At 45.0% G+C, this 17,903-nt stretch overlaps 1 protein-coding gene across 1 annotated transcript in view; it reads left to right on the plus strand.

Annotated features, from left to right (window-relative positions):
* GSTT2B (glutathione S-transferase theta 2B) overlaps positions 1 to 17,903 on the plus strand; it is a 63,723-nt gene that overhangs the window by 12,089 nt on the left and 33,731 nt on the right. Inside the window, exons 2-3 of the mRNA XM_086942763.1 lie at positions 4,386 to 4,473; positions 11,522 to 11,672. Of these exons, the coding sequence (XP_086798889.1) occupies positions 4,386 to 4,473; positions 11,522 to 11,672 (239 nt within the window). The remainder of the gene's footprint in view (positions 1 to 4,385; positions 4,474 to 11,521; positions 11,673 to 17,903) is intronic.

Genomic DNA, 17,903 nt, shown 5'->3' on the forward strand with positions numbered 1-17,903 from the left:
TGCAGGCAATGTTTGTGTAATCAACAGCAAAAACAGGCCATACAGGCACCCTTGTGCCCTTCTTGCAGTGCTAGACTGCCCTATACTTAGGGACAATGGCATTTTGCGATTGTGCGTTTGTAGCGATTTTGGCATAATTGTAGATTTGCCACGTTTGCCATATAATCCATAATCTTTAGATTTTAACAAAAGAAAATTTAGCTTCTAGCTCACACAGTTCAAAAGTTAGTAATACTGTAGTGATGTCTTGCTGCGCAGTAGAAGGCCCTTTGAAAAGGTTGACTGGTCACCTTTCTGTTGCTTATTGCTATATTTTAGTGTGAAACTGGTACTAATGGGGTACAACTAATGCCCACAGTTTTAACAAGTTTAAAAATAACAAAATAATAAAGTGATACTATCTCAAATTGTGCTGCATAATGCCGCATAATTTGCCTTTTCTTGCTGCATAATTTACTCGTCCCTGCTGCATAATTTAGCCCCTCCACAGTCACATAATTCCAGTGGCCCTGCCTATAATTTGGTCGGACCCTGCGAGTCATGTAATCTGCCGTTTAGTCACAGGCCATTGGCTCTTCTGGTTTCTAACTGCACAGAGTGAGATCCAGGAGACCCCCTGGGAGGGATCGATAAGATCACTAAGAGGGGTCTTAGGGACCACCAGTAGGTTGGGATGGAAGAGAGCTCAGAGAGATCACCTAGATGGATCCAGGGGTTTGCGTGGGTAAGAAAGGAGCATGCCAGGATCCCCTCTGCTCCGGCATCTCCAGACTTCACGCGATGAAGACGAGTAAGAGACCATCAGGGGAGGAGCAGGGCTCAGAGGGGTGACCTAAATGGATCCAGGGATTTGATTGGGAAAGGAAGGAATTGAGGAGGTCACCCGAGCATGTCAGGATCCCCTCTGGTCCAGCATTTCCCGACTTCATGTGACTAAGAAGAGTAAGCGTGGGGGGGTCGTAATCGCAGATGGGCTTTTACTAAAAACGAAGGGGCATTTTGAAACTTGTAAAGTAATACTTCTCTAATACTCTTTTATATACTCTTTTTTACGCCTTTGTGGAATGGCCCCAAAACATTAAATTGCCAATATTCAGGAACATTCATATAGTATCATATTGGTGCATTTAGAAAGAACAGTGCCATGGCAGTTGATACAAGTCCAATGTGAGGTTCCACAATACTGCTTGCTTTCTCACATTCCTATTAACTCCATTGAAGGAGGCCCAAATATGCAACAAATAAGCACTCAGTTTAATGCTAAGAGAGAGGAGGAAAGAGGTACGTGAAATGTTGTCTGCTGACAACTTCCCTAATGTCAGTCTACCAACTGAAGCTCCAGGAAGTTCAACATCAAATGAAAGATACATCCTGTTATTGCAGCTCTAAAAGAGTTCTTCGTCGCAGTCTAGTTGGAAAACATCTGGAACCCAAGAATATTTGTACTTTGATCAACTTGACTTCCAATTGGAAAGCATCACATTGTTTGCTACCGTTAATCCCCTGAAAAGTCTTATTGTATTCTTCTTTGCCGTCCCCTTCCTTTCAGCTGAAAATCACTGAATAGTATGACCCTGTCCTCTGGTTGCAAGTTCAGGCCCGTGATCATATGAACTTAAAGAAGACGTCTACCCAAAACTGAGACCCCTTTGTGCAAGTGCAAAATATGGCTTCTGAAAAAAGCTCCAGTTTGCAAGTAATGTTTGTCCATCTACCCCAAGCTCTTCACACCGTAATGATTTCTTAAGCTTCTAATACAAATCGAATCCTAACCGCTAACCTTAATCTCAAGGCCTACACATGAGCTCAGTCTCTAAATGCAACCACAGGCCAATCCTCAACCCCTAAACCTATGCCCCTTTCCTAAGATAAACCCCCTCATCTAAACCCCCAAGTGTCAACAAACCTTCTGATGGATAATTCTGCTTACTTGTATTCGTCACCTTATGATTGCCCCAAGTTTGCCCCACACTGTCCAGGAGAGGGCGCCTTGGTGCTCAAAGGATCTGAGTGCCTCCCAGTGAGTCCTGTGCTCTAAAGCTCCTTAGACCCTATTAGTGTTCTACAGACTCAAGCTCTAAAAAGTCTCTGTCCCATAAGCACCTGGCTCAGTCTGGACATGTAGACGGCTATTCCGCTCTCATAACGATGGACCACGCAATCGATAAGAGGGAAGGAGGCGAATTTACCACTTCCTTAGTCGACACAGAGGTAGGTTGGTGTCCTCATTGGCCGTAGGAGAATCCTCATGGCTGGTGTGATACAGCAGACCAGGATCCTCTTCGTCAGACTCTGTGAATAATAGCAGTCCTTCGTATATACCACCACAAAGAGGCCATTACATCACGGGGCGCTACATCGCCACCTCTACAAACAAAATCAAGGTAAGGGTCCATTTAATAAATAAAATATGGTAAGGGTAACTGAAATAAATAAATAAAAGCCCCCCACTCCCAAAATGATACCATGTAATGGTGGTGATGTAGGTCCAACGATGGAGTGACACTCAAAGCCAGATTTATTATCGCATTGCGTTAGGTTTGTGTTACCCGACGCAAAGTTCTGAGGTGAAATTTACCATCCCAGTATTGTAAAGTAATGTCAAGCTGTGTGGTGCGCTGCCATGCCTTACTTTGCCTCAAGGGGGAGCTCAATGGGTGTTTCAGTGGAACCTCCCACGGATTTTGATGCAAATCTCTATCTACAAAGATGTATAGACATGGATTTCTGTCAAAATCCTGCTCCTCCTTGAAGCAGGTGCAACCAGAAGAAATGTTTTCATTTCCCCTTGTTTTCCTACTGTGCACATGTGCTGCATTGTTCAGCACACACACATACAAAGTGGGAAAAGCCATAAAGCATAGTTTTTAGACCTATGCTTAAGAGAACACTCATACCCATGCAGTATTGATCAAGGCGTCTGCAATGGTGCATGGCTAACAAAAGTGCACTGGTGCTGGGAGAGAGGAGGCCAGTGCCCCATATTAGGAGATATGGCACTGTTCGGCTCTCTCCCCCTCACGCAACGTTTGCATGATTTCTTAGTAAACCTGGCCCTCAATACAGTGACATTCAGCCTAGCCCTTGAGGCAGAGCTGTGGCGAGACTAGTCAGCAGTTTGAACCTGAGCAAGGACATGAAGGAGGTTTTGTGGGAGTAGAGCAGGCGACCGTGAGCCCGACCCATACAAGGCCACTGGCCTGGGACACTTCATCATTAGCTCTGCATCATTGTGCAGTGCTAATGGAATGCATTAGTACTGCTGAGCAGGGGTTCTGCAGTAACAAAGCATATACAAATGCTAAGTGCATCTAGCTCAACACATACACGTAACCACCTGGAGGCAGCGCCCCGGGCCAGACTGAACAAGTGCCTGGAAGGGTCAGGGTGAGATGCTGTGCAGTCGAGGGTTTGAGGATATTTGGCAAGAGGGCTTTACATGGGGCTACACGGCCCATAACCTGAAACCCAGCCCATATAACGCATTAAGAAAACCTATAAAACTATTTGTTTATAAGTTGCTGATTGGTTGAAGCTGCACTCTGACCCACAAAGCATACTTGAGTGTGCCAAACTGCACAGAATAATGACACGCTTAAACTTCTCACTACACACATTAGATGGCCCTTTTCACAGTGTGTGAAGTGGGAACCAGCTCAGGGCGGGCAGCAGGCAGAGCAGCAGCTGTGTAGAGGAAATTTGGAGATTGAGGTGAGAAGCATGGGTGCGTAGAGGTGGTGAGACAGATGTGTATTGAAATGGGTCCACTTGAGTATGCGCTATGGGACTTGTGAGATTAACAATATTTTCAATCTGTATCCTTCCCACAGTGCTCTTGTGCACCCCTCAGCTACACCCATCCTGGGTAACACCACTTTACCCCAGCTCCCTTTCTTATGGCTTCTAACCACATACTGACACTTCTAATCCATTGCAAAAAATCTAATGGGGGGAGGTCCAAACATATGTTAAGTTTAAAGAGAGAGTTCAAAAAGTAAGTGAAAACACAGGTAAGTAATGTAATAAGAAAAGTATGTTAAGGTCACTGAGTTTCCACAAATTGAACGTATTCTAATCAAAAGAGAGTGAACTTGATAAATTGCTGGTATCTTCGTGTACCAGTTATCAACCCAAAATTCTCAACCAATATTGGCCACTGGTGGTGTTAAGTGATCACCACTATGGTGTTGTATCGGGCGGCATCATCTTTGGGTTTCACACCTATGTACTCTCTTTTCTAGGTGAGTACCACATCCTCTTGAGGAAAAATGCTGGAAGGATCTGTATAGTGAAAAAAGTTAAAATGACCTCCTGTATCTCCTAAACCATAGGCTGTGGTGTCGGGCTGCCCTGGATTCAACACTCTAATGTTTTGTTCCTCCTAGGTGAAAATAACAGTGAAGAGTTCCAGGAAGTGAATTCACTGCGGAAAGTTCCAGCCCTGAAGGATGGAGACTTCACCTTGGCAGAGAGGTGAGGGTTCAAGGTGGCACGGTGCCGCATCTCCAGTAAGGAGGTGGTTGCAGGAAAACTTCATCAGGCTCATCATTTTATACTCCAAAGTAGATAAAGATAAGATCCATTGATCAGGGGATAGGTGTTTATAAATATGACGGTAAATATACTGTGAATGTACACGTTTTTACAAGTTCCTTCTTGTTAACAGTATTAGTATCATATCACTGCATCCATCCATGTTTCTCACCTGCCTCCTGCACCATCACCAGCATGGCTATCAGGACATTGATGCTTGAAGCAGAGTTTGAAAGGTTGCACATTCTGGGTGGGCGGTCCATAGAGCTGATGTAAGGGCTGGGGTTACTTTTGATTGGCCCATATTATTAAGATTTGGAATTTGCTTAATTTGGATTGCTTCATTTCAACAAATGCATTCGTTTGCTGGTAGCCCAGTATCTAGGAGCTACCCTAATCCTGAAGCTAAACCTAATCTAGTCCACTTAAATTAACCACCATGACTAAATGCAACTGCTACACCAACCTGCATCCACCAAACCTAACCATTAAGCCTAACTATAATTTCTAGGCCTAATTGCTAAACCTAACTCCCACCACTAAACCTAACCTGTAACCTAACTCCACCAATAAGTGTAAGCCCTAAGTAAAACTCAAACAGCAAACTCCCCAACCAAGCTCCTAAACCTTTCCCTGACTCCTAAAATTAAATATAATCATAACCGCTAACCATAATCTCAAAGCCTACACATTAACTCAGTCTCTAAACTTAACCTCATACCGCAGACCAATCCTCAACTCCAAAATCTTTGCCTCGTCTCATAGGATAACACCATCACTTAAACACCCAAATGTAAATAAAGCTTATGATTGATAATTCTGCCCACATATTTCTCACCTTATGAATATATTCTGGAGACATTCATAAGGTGAGGACTGGATCCAGAATTTATTTTCCTCAGTAGTAGTTCTCTACCACCACAAGGTGTCATCACATTGCTCCCATAGTGGCTTTATCCAGCTCAGATGTGACGGAATCAACTACATATAGTGCTGCCCATCACAATGGCAGCAGTTCCTATATTTCCAAGCTTTACCAATGAGGTTCTGGAGCTCTTCTTCAGTGTTTACCAAACTTTTTTTTAATTTTTTTAATAAAATTTTTATTAGTAATAAAAGACAAACACAGGGTTTTAGCCTACATCCACCAAGTGGCCGGCCACCAGCAATTATGAAGCAAATAGGATCAGAGCAATCAATGATAGTAAGCATTCTGATACACAGCAAGCCGCCTACAACCACTATGGGCCGGCCGCGTCAATTAGTCAGTGAAAAGCCACTACAGTGTAATAAGTAGCATTGAAACATAATCTAACAATTATACTGCATTTACCTAACGAGGGTAAGGGTTCTAGAATAAAGAAGAAAGGAGTGAGTGCACAGATAGGCGAAGTGTCAAACGTCAGTGTGTGTTTACCAAACTTTCCTCACATCTGTGACTGTAGATTTGATTCAAAATCCCCTCCCAAAATATTGGGGTTCAAACCCACTGCAATTTATTTGCTGAGCCCGATGATCCTCTAAGTGACTTTGACTTCTGCATCTAATCCACCCCAAAAATTCCAGGGAGTAGGAAGCTTGTTTCAGGACCATAAGGCCACCTCTGAAAAGTGCGTCTCCCCTTCCATAGCTAAGTCTCTTGACAGTGATCCTGCTAGGGGTTCTCCTTCAGAGAGCACCAGAAATGCCACAAGAAGAAGTCTGTCCTTCCTCGAAGAAATGTCACCCTTCCAGGACCATTCAGAGATTCGGCTGATGCAAATCCCCATCACTGATCTCTTCCTTGTGCTCTATGGATCTAACCACAGTTCTTAAAAAACTTAACGCAGAGTTCCTGAATCCACCTGCCAATTTGTGAAGATCAAGTCCTTTTGACTGGCCACAGGGCTATCCATCAATCCTCTTGGCTAAATCCCAATGGTCTTCTGGACTGTCCTGGTTCGAAGGTATAGAAAAAGTAATGGAGGGAATGCTTGAATTGGAAATTACTCAGGGCTGCATCCCAATCCATTGTTATATTTGACACCATCCCACTTCAGTGTGGACTCAACCATATGCAAATCAGTCTTAACCCTGCTCCAATGGGAACAAGCCAGCCCAAACAGAAAGGCCAGGTCCTCACTGAACCGGAACCAAGTGGATGGCTTCTGTTCCGCTCTCCCACACCTCCATGATTAATATGCTTCTCCAGCATCTCAAGGGTCCATCCCTTCTGTCCTCTGCAGGCTTGCAGTCATTGTTATGAATACATATTTGTTTCTCTGGGGCACACATCCAAGAGACATTATAGAGCAAGGCTTTTAATCTCTTAATCAAGCCCAAAAGAGTTTATTTCCTCAATCTTGAGCATGTTGTGCAGGTACTCTCGGACAACATCACTACCATCCATTGTTATAGATTGAAATATCAGCTCCAAAATATTTTGCCACCAAAATATCATGGCCAAAATGTCGAGGATCACAATTTATTGAAGGCGAGTGCATTTAGGTAAGCAGAAACTTACTGTTCTTGACTCCACATCTGCATACCTTACATATCAATATATTGTCAAGGTTCATATATGGAGTTAAGTGAAGGTATACAAACATTCATACCTTCTAGATATTTTGTGCACACCATTCTTGAGTTAAAATGAAGGTAAAATATCCCATTTATTATATCATCCAACTGGTTACTGCGGGGTCCTTGACAATGTTCTGGAACATGCTGTGCTTGTGGTGGTGGGATCTGCAAAAGGGCTTTTTCCTGGTGGCAGTCTGTTTGACAGGCTCTCCGATTGTGATGGTTATATCTTGAGTCTCCTGAAGATTGTGAGTGGGAGCTCCATTCAAATGTGATGGGCAGAGCCACTTTCTAGTGTGATTTCGACACACTGTCATTGCCCAAAAGTGGGTGAGGAGGATTTGGTACTTAAATCTGTTCAAACTTAGCATTCAGCCCACTCTTGCCCTTCAACACAGAATAGATCTGCTTTCACAGCAGGGTGGCCGTGTCCTCCACTGCAATCTTCAGATGCCTCGTCTACACTTAAGGAGATTACCCTATATTGGTCAAACGCAACAACTAGTAAAGGCCAGAATAGGACAACACCGCAGCCGCATAAGGAAATCTGTTTTGACTGCACCTCTTGTTGCCCACTTCAAAGAGTTAAACCATTCTGCGGATGAAATGAGGTGGCAAGTGATTGATATCGCAACATTACCAGAAAGAGGCGGCGATATTGCCCAAATATTGCAGCGTCGCGAGTGCCATTGGATTGATAAGATCAATTCCATAAATAAAGGTCTTAATACGGCCGATGAATGGAGAGGTTTTGTATCCAATATGACATAGATAATATGTTAGATTCTGTAAACATTCAATTGGTTGACTCGATGGTGTAACATCGTTAATGGATCTAGTATGTGCAATAATGTAATTCCAAATATTGACATTGTGCATTCAGTGTTTCTGTAAAGAAAGGAGTCTTCTTTTGCAAAATGTTTTTTTAAAAATGTATATATGTGTTAATGCCTGTATATAGTTGTGGCTTCATTATGTTTTCATAAGGGTGGGTGCCCATGAAATTGTAGAGCTCCATTGTAATTCACTGGTTATATAATGCAATTGTGATTTGTTATTTGTAAAATGCTCATTACTTGAACTGGTAGCTATGAAAGAACGAGATATAATACGTAGATATCGGCACAGTGGCCATTTGCAAGAGTAAATACTATGAGGACGCGCAAGTCCTCTTTCTATGCTGACACACACCGCCCTTCATGTCATAACGGCGATCACGCCGCCTTCCGTGACACTCCCCTTACTAGAGGTTTGATCGGAGCCGCCATCGAGCAGCACGATTCGAAAGCGCCAAGGTATGTGGAAGCCCTGTAAAAGCCTGTAACTAACTAGGAAAGATAGCGGAAGTATTTCGCTCTACAAGAGCGGTTGACTCAGTTTCACTTTTTATCTTTAGCACACCTGTGAAACTTGGCGGTGAACGGCATTGACCGCGAATATTCAATATTCGAAAGTAAATAAAACAAAGACACGCTACCAACTGTGGCTACAGTGGTAAGTTGCATTTGTAATTGGGCACCCCCGTTTTTTGAGGACTCAGTCATTTCCAGATATATTACATTGACGCTTGGTCTCTCCCTGTTTCTGACAGTGCCCGGCCGGGTTCACTGTAAGTAAATTCAATTTACTATCACACGCTTGGGCTATCTACACCCTGGTGCAAGGTACAAAACCTCCCTGACTTTATTCATGAATATTATTTATTCATGGCGACTGCCAATAGTTACAAACTATTTTTGTTTCTGTATTTTGATAGATGTCCCTCACTGCCCAGTCCTGATGAGACCTTTATTCTAATGGTCGAAACGCCGTCGACGCTTCAGGAAACAAATCAGACCAACACAGTTTCTATAATTTTATAGCAGCTGGCTAATCATTTGTTGATATAATTGGTTTAGAGTCTAGTTTCCTGTCTTTTGTAAATATTCACAGCTGAAACCTGTATAGTTCACTTTTTTATACACTTTCTTGGTTCACTTATTATTCACTTGGGATACACTGCACTTTGTGTAATATTTGTATGTCGCAAGTTATCTACATGTATTTTTCATGATCAAATTCTTAAATATAAGGAAATGTCCTTTATGGTACTAGTGTGCGTCTCTCTTTCCTTTGCCACCCTCCTTCCAAAGTTTCCATTGCCATTGAGCCTGTTATAAATATTAAGTGATTTAAAATCGTATGCCATAGGAACCATTGTCTTTCTATATAAACCAAAATATCATGGCCAAAATGTCGAGGATCACAATTTATTGAAGGCGAGTGCATTTAGGTAAGCAGAAACTTACTGTTCTTGACTCCACATCTGCATACCTTACATATCAATATATTGTCAAGGTTCATATATGGAGTTAAGTGAAGGTATACAAACATTCATACCTTCTAGATATTTTGTGCACACCATTCTTGAGTTAAAATGAAGGTAAAATATCCCATTTATTATATCATCCAACTGGTTACTGCGGGGTCCTTGACAATGTTCTGGAACATGCTGTGCTTGTGGTGGTGGGATCTGCAAAAGGGCTTTTTCCTGGTGGCAGTCTGTTTGACAGGCTCTCCGATTGTGATGGTTATATCTTGAGTCTCCTGAAGATTGTGAGTGGGAGCTCCATTCAAATGTGATGGGCAGAGCCACTTTCTAGTGTGATTTCGACACACTGTCATTGCCCAAAAGTGGGTGAGGAGGATTTGGTACTTAAATCTGTTCAAACTTAGCATTCAGCCCACTCTTGCCCTTCAACACAGAATAGATCTGCTTTCACAGCAGGGTGGCCGTGTCCTCCACTGCAATCTTCAGATGCCTCGTCTACACTTAAGGAGATTGAGCTGTGTCTGCCACGAAAGATAGCGAATGTCATCTCGGCTTCCTGAAACAGCTACCGGGTTAATCCATTGGATTACATTTGCTCCTTTGTGCCAGTCCATAGATTAAAACCCTTAACGGCTTGCTTTTCCAACATTCTGCAATTCGCACTTTTCCTTTCTTAGCAAGGTTTAGCAGTCTCTATCGTGAAAGACTATTTTAATGCCCTATCTGCATTTTCTTATGTCTTCCCACCCAGCCTGAATTATTCAGACCGCCTCTAGTGATACGGCTCTTGAAATGTAAATTGCATATGTCTCTGATCATGCCATGTGTTCTTCTGCAGTAGGGTTTAGTATTGACTTTTCTCAGAGCATCACCACTGCAACCAATGCACAGTTTCTCTGTTCATCTCTTGATGTTGAACAGTTTTCATGACTTCTATTACTTTGGCCCACATGATCAGAAAGTTGCAGGACCATCTACCGTTCACTGTCTTCTACCAAGAAAGACGGTTCTATGGACTTGTTCATACAGAAAGTTCTTGCATCCATCTACACTGACCAGTCTATTGCCCTCCCATCTTTATTGGCCCTACCTCAATCTTCGAAGAAGAGAAGTGGCTGCACAGGCTAGACCACAGACGAGCTGTCTCCTACTATGACAACATGATCTTTTTGTAGGGTTTGGAGGTGCTAAGAAAGGAAAAGAGGTGACCATGCGTGCTATTTCATGTAGGGTCACACTTTCTATAAAGATCTGCCATGCCTTGGCCACTAAATTCACACAGCTATCATTTGTGCACACTATATGATGGCCATGACAGCTTCTACTGCTCCTGCCACGGGCATTCCCATGGTTGGCATTTACCAGACAGCCATTGGTCTTTTCTACATACCTTTGCTAACTACTACTGCCTGGCAGCTCAGGCACTGAGTGACGGATACTTCGCATGGCTCTGTTACAGGATTTCCTTGGTTAAATAGGCACTCACCAGTCCCGCTTTCTGGTAGGTACTGCTTTTCGACTCACTCATAAGGTGAGGAATCTGCTATCTATTAGAGGGGAAATTTACTAAGTAGTATCCACCAGATAGGGCTTGTATAGACTTAATCGCATTCGCTAATTATAGGGTGTTAAAAAATCAAAAAATCTGAAATCCTCATTAAATTTCGGTAATTTAACAGGAAAACAATTCCTGGTAATTACAGGGATATGCAGATTTTTTTTTGTTGTAGACCCCAAAATCTGTATTTTGTTTCCCATTACAGGGCAAAAACACAGAATAGATGCTATTAATCTTACCCAATAATTTCAGAAAGCCGGGTGTTGGATTTTATCAAGTGTGATAAATATCAAATACCCCTCGGAATTCTCAAATTCCGACCCAATGCCTTACTCCAACTAAATGAGGTTGGTCCCTGAATGAAAAAAAAAGTTGACAGTCTTAACTGGTTAGCCAGAGGAATAGTCAAGATTAATATTTACTCAAATAAGCAGGGAACACAGTTTGGGTTTTTGCTTTCAGATCGTCCAGTAACATTACTGTTGTGGCTTTACTTTATTACGTTCAAGCATGTTTATCAGTTGTGGCTTTAATTCTCTTGTGCCACCTCCTTGCAGCATTGCAATTCTCCTCTACCTGTCCCGCAAGTTTGACACCCCGGACCACTGGTACCCAGCAGATCTAGAGAAGCGCACTAGGGTGGACGAGTATTTCGCTTGGCAGCACACCGCGGTGCGGGCATATAGCTCAGAGGTCTTCTGGTGCAAGGTAAGCAGCAGAGGGCATGGAATAGTGCCTGGAAATGCTTGTTTTTGAGTATATCTGTTTTTCAGATGTCTGGTTTAGGGTGTAATGGTTCATTCATTTGTGTTTTGTTGCTTTTACTCTTCCCCTGTGACGCGATCTATATACCTAGTGTGGTATCTCCCACCTTTGTTCCCCCCCCGGCGGCTCAGCATGTAATGGAGCTGCTCGCGGTGACATCACTTAAAATGTCACCGCGACCAGGTTCCAAGGCGAGCGCCGGGGCGACTGTGTGGAGCTGACTCTGGAGAAAGGCTGTGGCTGAGGTCGTCAGGTTACCACGCAGCTTCAATAAATGTCATAAGGTTATCCCAACAAAGCGTCTGTCGTTTTACTGGCCGCTTTCACACTGGCGACGAGGGAAAGTTTAAACCTGCGACCTCAACACGCATGAATAAACGGAAGGTGACAGCTGACGAAAAAAATGTTTTAATGCTCCTGAAGCAGACGGAGTCGCGGAAGTATTGGCGAAATAAGGACAACAGTGGAGTCGAGGGAAGAAGTGTTAATCCCGTGGCAATCTGAAGTGCAGCAAGCTCTGTGGGAAAGGCGACTGCTGGTCGGAAAGAAGAAAAGTCCCCGTCTGCATCAAAGCCAGAAGTAAGGTACGCCTGCAAGCTGCCCTAGGCGCGCTGTGTCAACACCCACGAGTGACGACTTGGTTAAACTGGATTTGCGTATGGGGTCAGTGAAGCGTGTGAGGCGAATGTCAGTGCCGGTGTCTATTGAGCGATGAAGTGAAGCGCCACCTACATCAAGTGGACACCGGTATCTAACAGCCAGCCGGCAGAGCAAGGCGCGCAGTTCCGACTTCTCAAAAGAATTCTGAGGTGAGCTTGACAGGCAGTCACAGAAGCGTAGGGAGAGGACTAGTCTACCCGGGTCCTACTCACTTGCAGCGTAGCGCCGAGGAAAGGAAGCAAGAGGTGCAGTTTATGGCCTGTGATGTCTGAAGAGAGCAAATGCAACGAGGATTGTGACAGCACAGCGTGATTTTTGACAGGCCAACCTCGCGCCCCCATTAAGCGATCGCATTGCCTTCAGCAGGAAGACGTCAGTGCGCCAGGACTCTCTTCAAGTGATCATTGCTGTATTTTGACGCACTTAGTGAAGTGACGGGTGGCGTAAGCAGCGCACCATCCCCTGCTGTTTCGCACCATTAGGAAGCAAAACTTTTGCGATTTCCCCCCACGTGGTGATTGACAGTGACGCCACTATTTCGTGAACTGTGTAAAACCCTGGAACTTGTGCAGAACTCTCTTCAAAGGCCTGTGGCGGTCTGCACTGAGGAGTGTTGGCAGTGTCAGACGCCTCGGCGGAAGGAGTAACCGTAGCTGTGGGCTCTTCACTGGTTGTTAAGGATTCCCCTGTGCAATTCTAAGGAAAGGCACCTTCTTGTGTATGGTGTGCATCCCCATGGACTGGCATGCTCGCCACGGTGCCTACTAGCGTTAAAAAAAAAACTAAAAAAAAAAAATTGTGTGGTAGTTGATTCACTGTGCCTTTCTGTATTAGAGGTTTGAAAATAGCACTGTGCCCCATTCTGTACAAAAGTGACTAGCAAGTTACCCAGTGTGTTGGCATTCTAGTCATCTTAGCGCTCTGTGACACTGTACCTAGCACTGTCTCCCACCCATCTTTGTAGCCTAGCAATACTCTTATGGTTTGGGGCTCTTAGTTGCTCTAACGCTCTGTACACGATACCATGCAGAGTGTGACTCCTCCACCCTTCTTACTAACTCAGGTGATCCTAGTGTTCAATGGAAAAAGTGGAAGAAAGTATTTTTGAATTATGCCACTGTGTGCGGGCCAAACCTTGGTCTTGAGAGGAAGGTAGCATTACTAGCATACTACTTAGGGGCAGAGGGAGAAGAGGTTCTAGATCACCTCCCGGATTTAGGAACGCAGGAAGCGAGAGGCCTCAATGAGTTAGAAGTTAGTCTGAAGAAATTAGATTTACATTACCTCCCTAAGACGAGCACCATAATGGAGAGGTACCATTTTGGGAAGAGAGCACAGAAGGAGGGGGAATCTATTGAAGATTTTGTCTCTGAGTTGAGGAAATTAGCTGCGACTTGCAAGTTTGGTGGTGCAAGTGAAGAAAGGATCAGGGATCAGTGTGTGTTAGCTTGCAGAATGGAACGTGTACGTGAGGAGCTATGGCTTAAGGATGATCGCCCTTGAGGGAGGTTTTGATTATAGCAAAACAAGTTGAGCACATGTTGCAGTGTGTCAAGGAAATAAAGCAAGACACTGGGGAGAAAAGAAACGATGATAAGCCCGTTGTGAGTGAAGTGGTGACCGAATGTGAGGCCGTGTCTGTGATCAAAGGCCAGAAAGCAACGGGTAGAGAGCAGAAGGAGAATAGAGGGATGGTTAGATCATTCAAGGGCACCTGTTACAGATGTGGCAAACAGGGGCATCTAGCCAATGGCAAAGAGTGTCCTGCCCTAAGGTTCACATGTAACAAATGTGGGAAGAAAGGTTACTTTAAGCAGTATTGCAAAAGTGGGCAAGGGTTCAGCAGACAGAGTAGAGACAGGACGAACATAGTCTGTGATGAAATTGTGGTGCAAGTCAAGAAAGTCAGGTCAAATGCCATAATGACACCATGTGTGAAGAAATTTTAGTGCAGGTTGATGGGGGTCAGGTCAGCAGCCTCAAAGACACCATAAAAGCGGGGAGCACTGAGTTAGAGGCATTGTTCGATTCCTGCTCTAGAATAACAATCATTAATGCTAGAGAATTCGCCTGTGTGTCCATGGGGAAGATAATTCTGAGGAGAATGGATGTGAGACCTGGAGGATATGCTGGGCGCCCCATCTCTATGAAAGGGTACTTTTGGGACAAAATAGAATACAAGAACAGGTCAACAGTGTCCAAGGTGTATGTGTCTACAGTCGGGGATAACATTTTGGGGTGGCAAGCGCAGAAGGAGTTGGGGGTCTATCTCAATCCTAATAGTAACCCCCAGATCTTGATACAGGAGATAATGGAACGTAAGGAAGACGTAGTGTCTGAGTTCAAAGAAGTATTCAGAGAAGAGCTAGGATGCTTAAAGAACTGCTGTCACAAGATAAAGTTGAAGGAGAATGCTAAGCCAGTCGTGGCCAAGGTCAGGGAGCTTCCGATTGCCATCCAAGAAGAGGTGAAGTCTGAACTGGAGAAATTGTGCAAGGCAGGAGTCATCGAACTGGTGGAAGCGACGGAATGGTTGGCGCCCATTGTGTCCGCAAAGAAAAAAGATGGGTCGGTTCGGCTCTGCATCGATCTGAGAGCACTGAACAGAGAGGTTGTGGTCGATCGGTTTCCCCTTCCGAACATCACCCAGATGATGAGCAGGCTAGAGGGGACTAAAGTGTTCTCCACCCTCGACCTCACCTCAGCGTACTTTCAGATCAAACTGCATGAAGAGTCGCAAGAACTCACGGCGTTTGTAACACCCATGGGCGCGTACAAGTTCAAAAGGATGCCTTTTGGGTTAGTCTCGGCGGCTGCCGTGTTTCAGAGGCTCATGGGGACCATCTTGAAAGGCATCCCAGGCGTCGTGTGTTATCAGGACGATGTGCTGATATTTGCAAAAGACCATGAAGAGCATGATGAGAGGCTGAGACGTGTGCTGGGAAGGTTCAAGTCGCAAGGCCTAACGGTGAAAAAAGAAAAGTGTGTCTTTGTCTGCGCAGAATTAGACTTTTTGGGACACAAGGTGACAGCCGAAGGAATGTGCCCCAAAGCCGAGCTCCAGTACACCATTGTAAGTTTGATGCCCCCCACAAGCAAGGACGAAATCAAGTCGTTTATGGGAATGATAGAGTTCTACGGAAAATTCATAAGGAACCTTGCAGGAAGGACGTGCGCCATCAGGCTGTTATTGAAGAAAGAGACGGAGTTCAACTGGAGTCAGGAGTGTCAGAGGGAGTTCGAAGATGTAAGTAGGGCACTGGCAGAAGCCCCCAGCTTGAAGTCCTACATACCCAACCGGGCGACAGTGGTCACCACTGATGCAAGCGCTAAAGGGCTGGGAGCAGTCCTCACTCAAATAGGCGAAGACGGTGAAGAAACAATAGCATTCGCCTCTAGATCACTTCAGAAGTCTGAAAACAACTACTCGGTGATCGAAAAAGAGGCTCTGGCAGTTTCCTGGGCTTTGGGAAAATTCAGAGACTTCCTGTGGGGCACACAGTTCACGCTGCGTACTGACCACAAGCCGTTAGTAGAAGTCTTCAGCAAGAAGGGCCTAGATGCCATCTCCAGCAGGATCAGGCGGTGGGTGGTCAGTCTTCAAGAATACACCTTCTGCGTCGAGTACGTTCCGGGAACGCAAAATTTTGCAGCAGACTGTTTGTCGAGACTCGTAAATGAAGAGGAAGCGAAGGAGACGCATGACAGGGCAGATGATGAAGTGGATGAACATCAGATGGAAAATGTCTGCGCAATCCAGAGGGCATTAGGAGAAGAAACATGGAAAAACGCAATGAAGGAAGATGAAATCTTGGAGGAGGTGTGCAAAAGAATAAAGGGCAGGTGGATACACGAAGATAAAAGGGAGGAGACTCTGCTGCCGTACTGGGTCGTCAAAGACGAGCTGTCCATAGTCGATGAATGCCTGTTCAGGGGAACAAGACTAGTACCACCTGCATCGGTGAGAGAAAGCCTAGTTGAGATAGCCCATGAAGGCCACATGGGTATCACCAAGACGAAGCAAAGGCTGAGAGAGAGCTACTGGTGGCCAAGCATGGACCTTGCAATTGAAAGGAAAATTAGGGACTGCATTCCGTGCAGCAACAGTGACAAAATCTTGAAACAAATGACACCTCCTATGGTGTGCAGGCCGCCGCCGTCAGGACCCTGGGAGGAATTGGCACTGGACATTGTGGGTCCATTGACGGGAGAAGTACGCACGCCGTACATTCTGGTGCTCATGGACATGTATTCTAGGTGGCCGGAGGTGAGACTTGTGAGCGAAGTCACAACGAAGGTTGTCATAGAGTTCATGCAAGAGTTATTTGTAAGGGAAGGGCTACCCAGCAGCCTACTCACAGACAATGGGGTGCAATTGTGTTCCAAAGAGATGGAAGACTTCCTGGAGGGGAGAGGTATCACTCACAAATGGTGTGCTCTGTATCACCCCGAGGCCAACGGCATGATCGAGCGTTTCAATAAAACCCTCAAGGAAAGCATCCAACTAGCCAAGGCCAGTGGATTAAGCTGGAAGGAAGAAATATGGAGGCGGGTGGAAGCGTACAGGTTCACCCCGCACCAAACAACGGGAGTCACCCCCTTTGAATTGCTCCGGGCAAGAGTACCTAACACCAAGCTATCCCCAGGATGGATGGGGTGGCACAAGGGAAGGTCGGATCACTCAAAAGAAGCGAAAAGCCTGGAAAAACAAGAGGGAGCCATGATGGAAAGGAAAGAAAGGTATGACCGGCTCAAATCAACACGGGAGGCCGAGTTCAAAGTAGGGGATAACATCAAGATAAGGACTCCTACTGGTAGAGCAAGTTGGTCAGGAGACAGTAGTACAACCAAGATCACAAAACTGTTCAAAAATGCTGTGAAGACTCAAGAGGGGAAGATCTGGAACCTGGGAAGAGTAGTGAGGTTTCACCCACCCAGGCATGACTCGAATAGTGAAGGGGAGGGGAAAAGTGATGCGGGAGAGAGCAAACGTGCAAACACTAGGAAGCCGTTGCCGGTCCCCCACCCAGGTGGTAGGTCTAGCAGGAGAGGGACCAGACCCCCAAGACATTTTGATCAATATGTTATGATGTGATTTTCTGATATACTATTGTTCTTCTGTTAATTCTCATGTTTCATTCCGCAGGGGAGGGGGATGTGTGGTATCTCCCACCTTTGTTCCCCCCCCCCCGGCGGCTCCGCATGTAATGGAGCTGCTCGCGGTGACATCACTTAGAATGTCACCGCGACCAGGTTCCAAGGTGAGCGCCGGGGCGACTGTGTGTAGCTGACTCTGGAGAGAGGCTGTGGCTGAGGTCATCAGGTTACCACGCAGCTTCAATAAATGTCATAATGTTATCCCAACAAAGCGTCTGTCGTTTTACTGGCCGCTTTCACACCTAGCTTTTTTTAAAATAGAGAACGGAATAAGGTTGCCACCTAGCTCCATGTAGCTGGACACCATGTTTGCAATCCTGAGCTTTTATTAGACAACCTATAGTTTTTGGGGACTTG

This window comes from Lissotriton vulgaris, chromosome 11 (assembly GCF_964263255.1).
Source record: "Lissotriton vulgaris chromosome 11, aLisVul1.2, whole genome shotgun sequence".
Taxonomy (NCBI): domain Eukaryota; kingdom Metazoa; phylum Chordata; class Amphibia; order Caudata; family Salamandridae; genus Lissotriton; species Lissotriton vulgaris.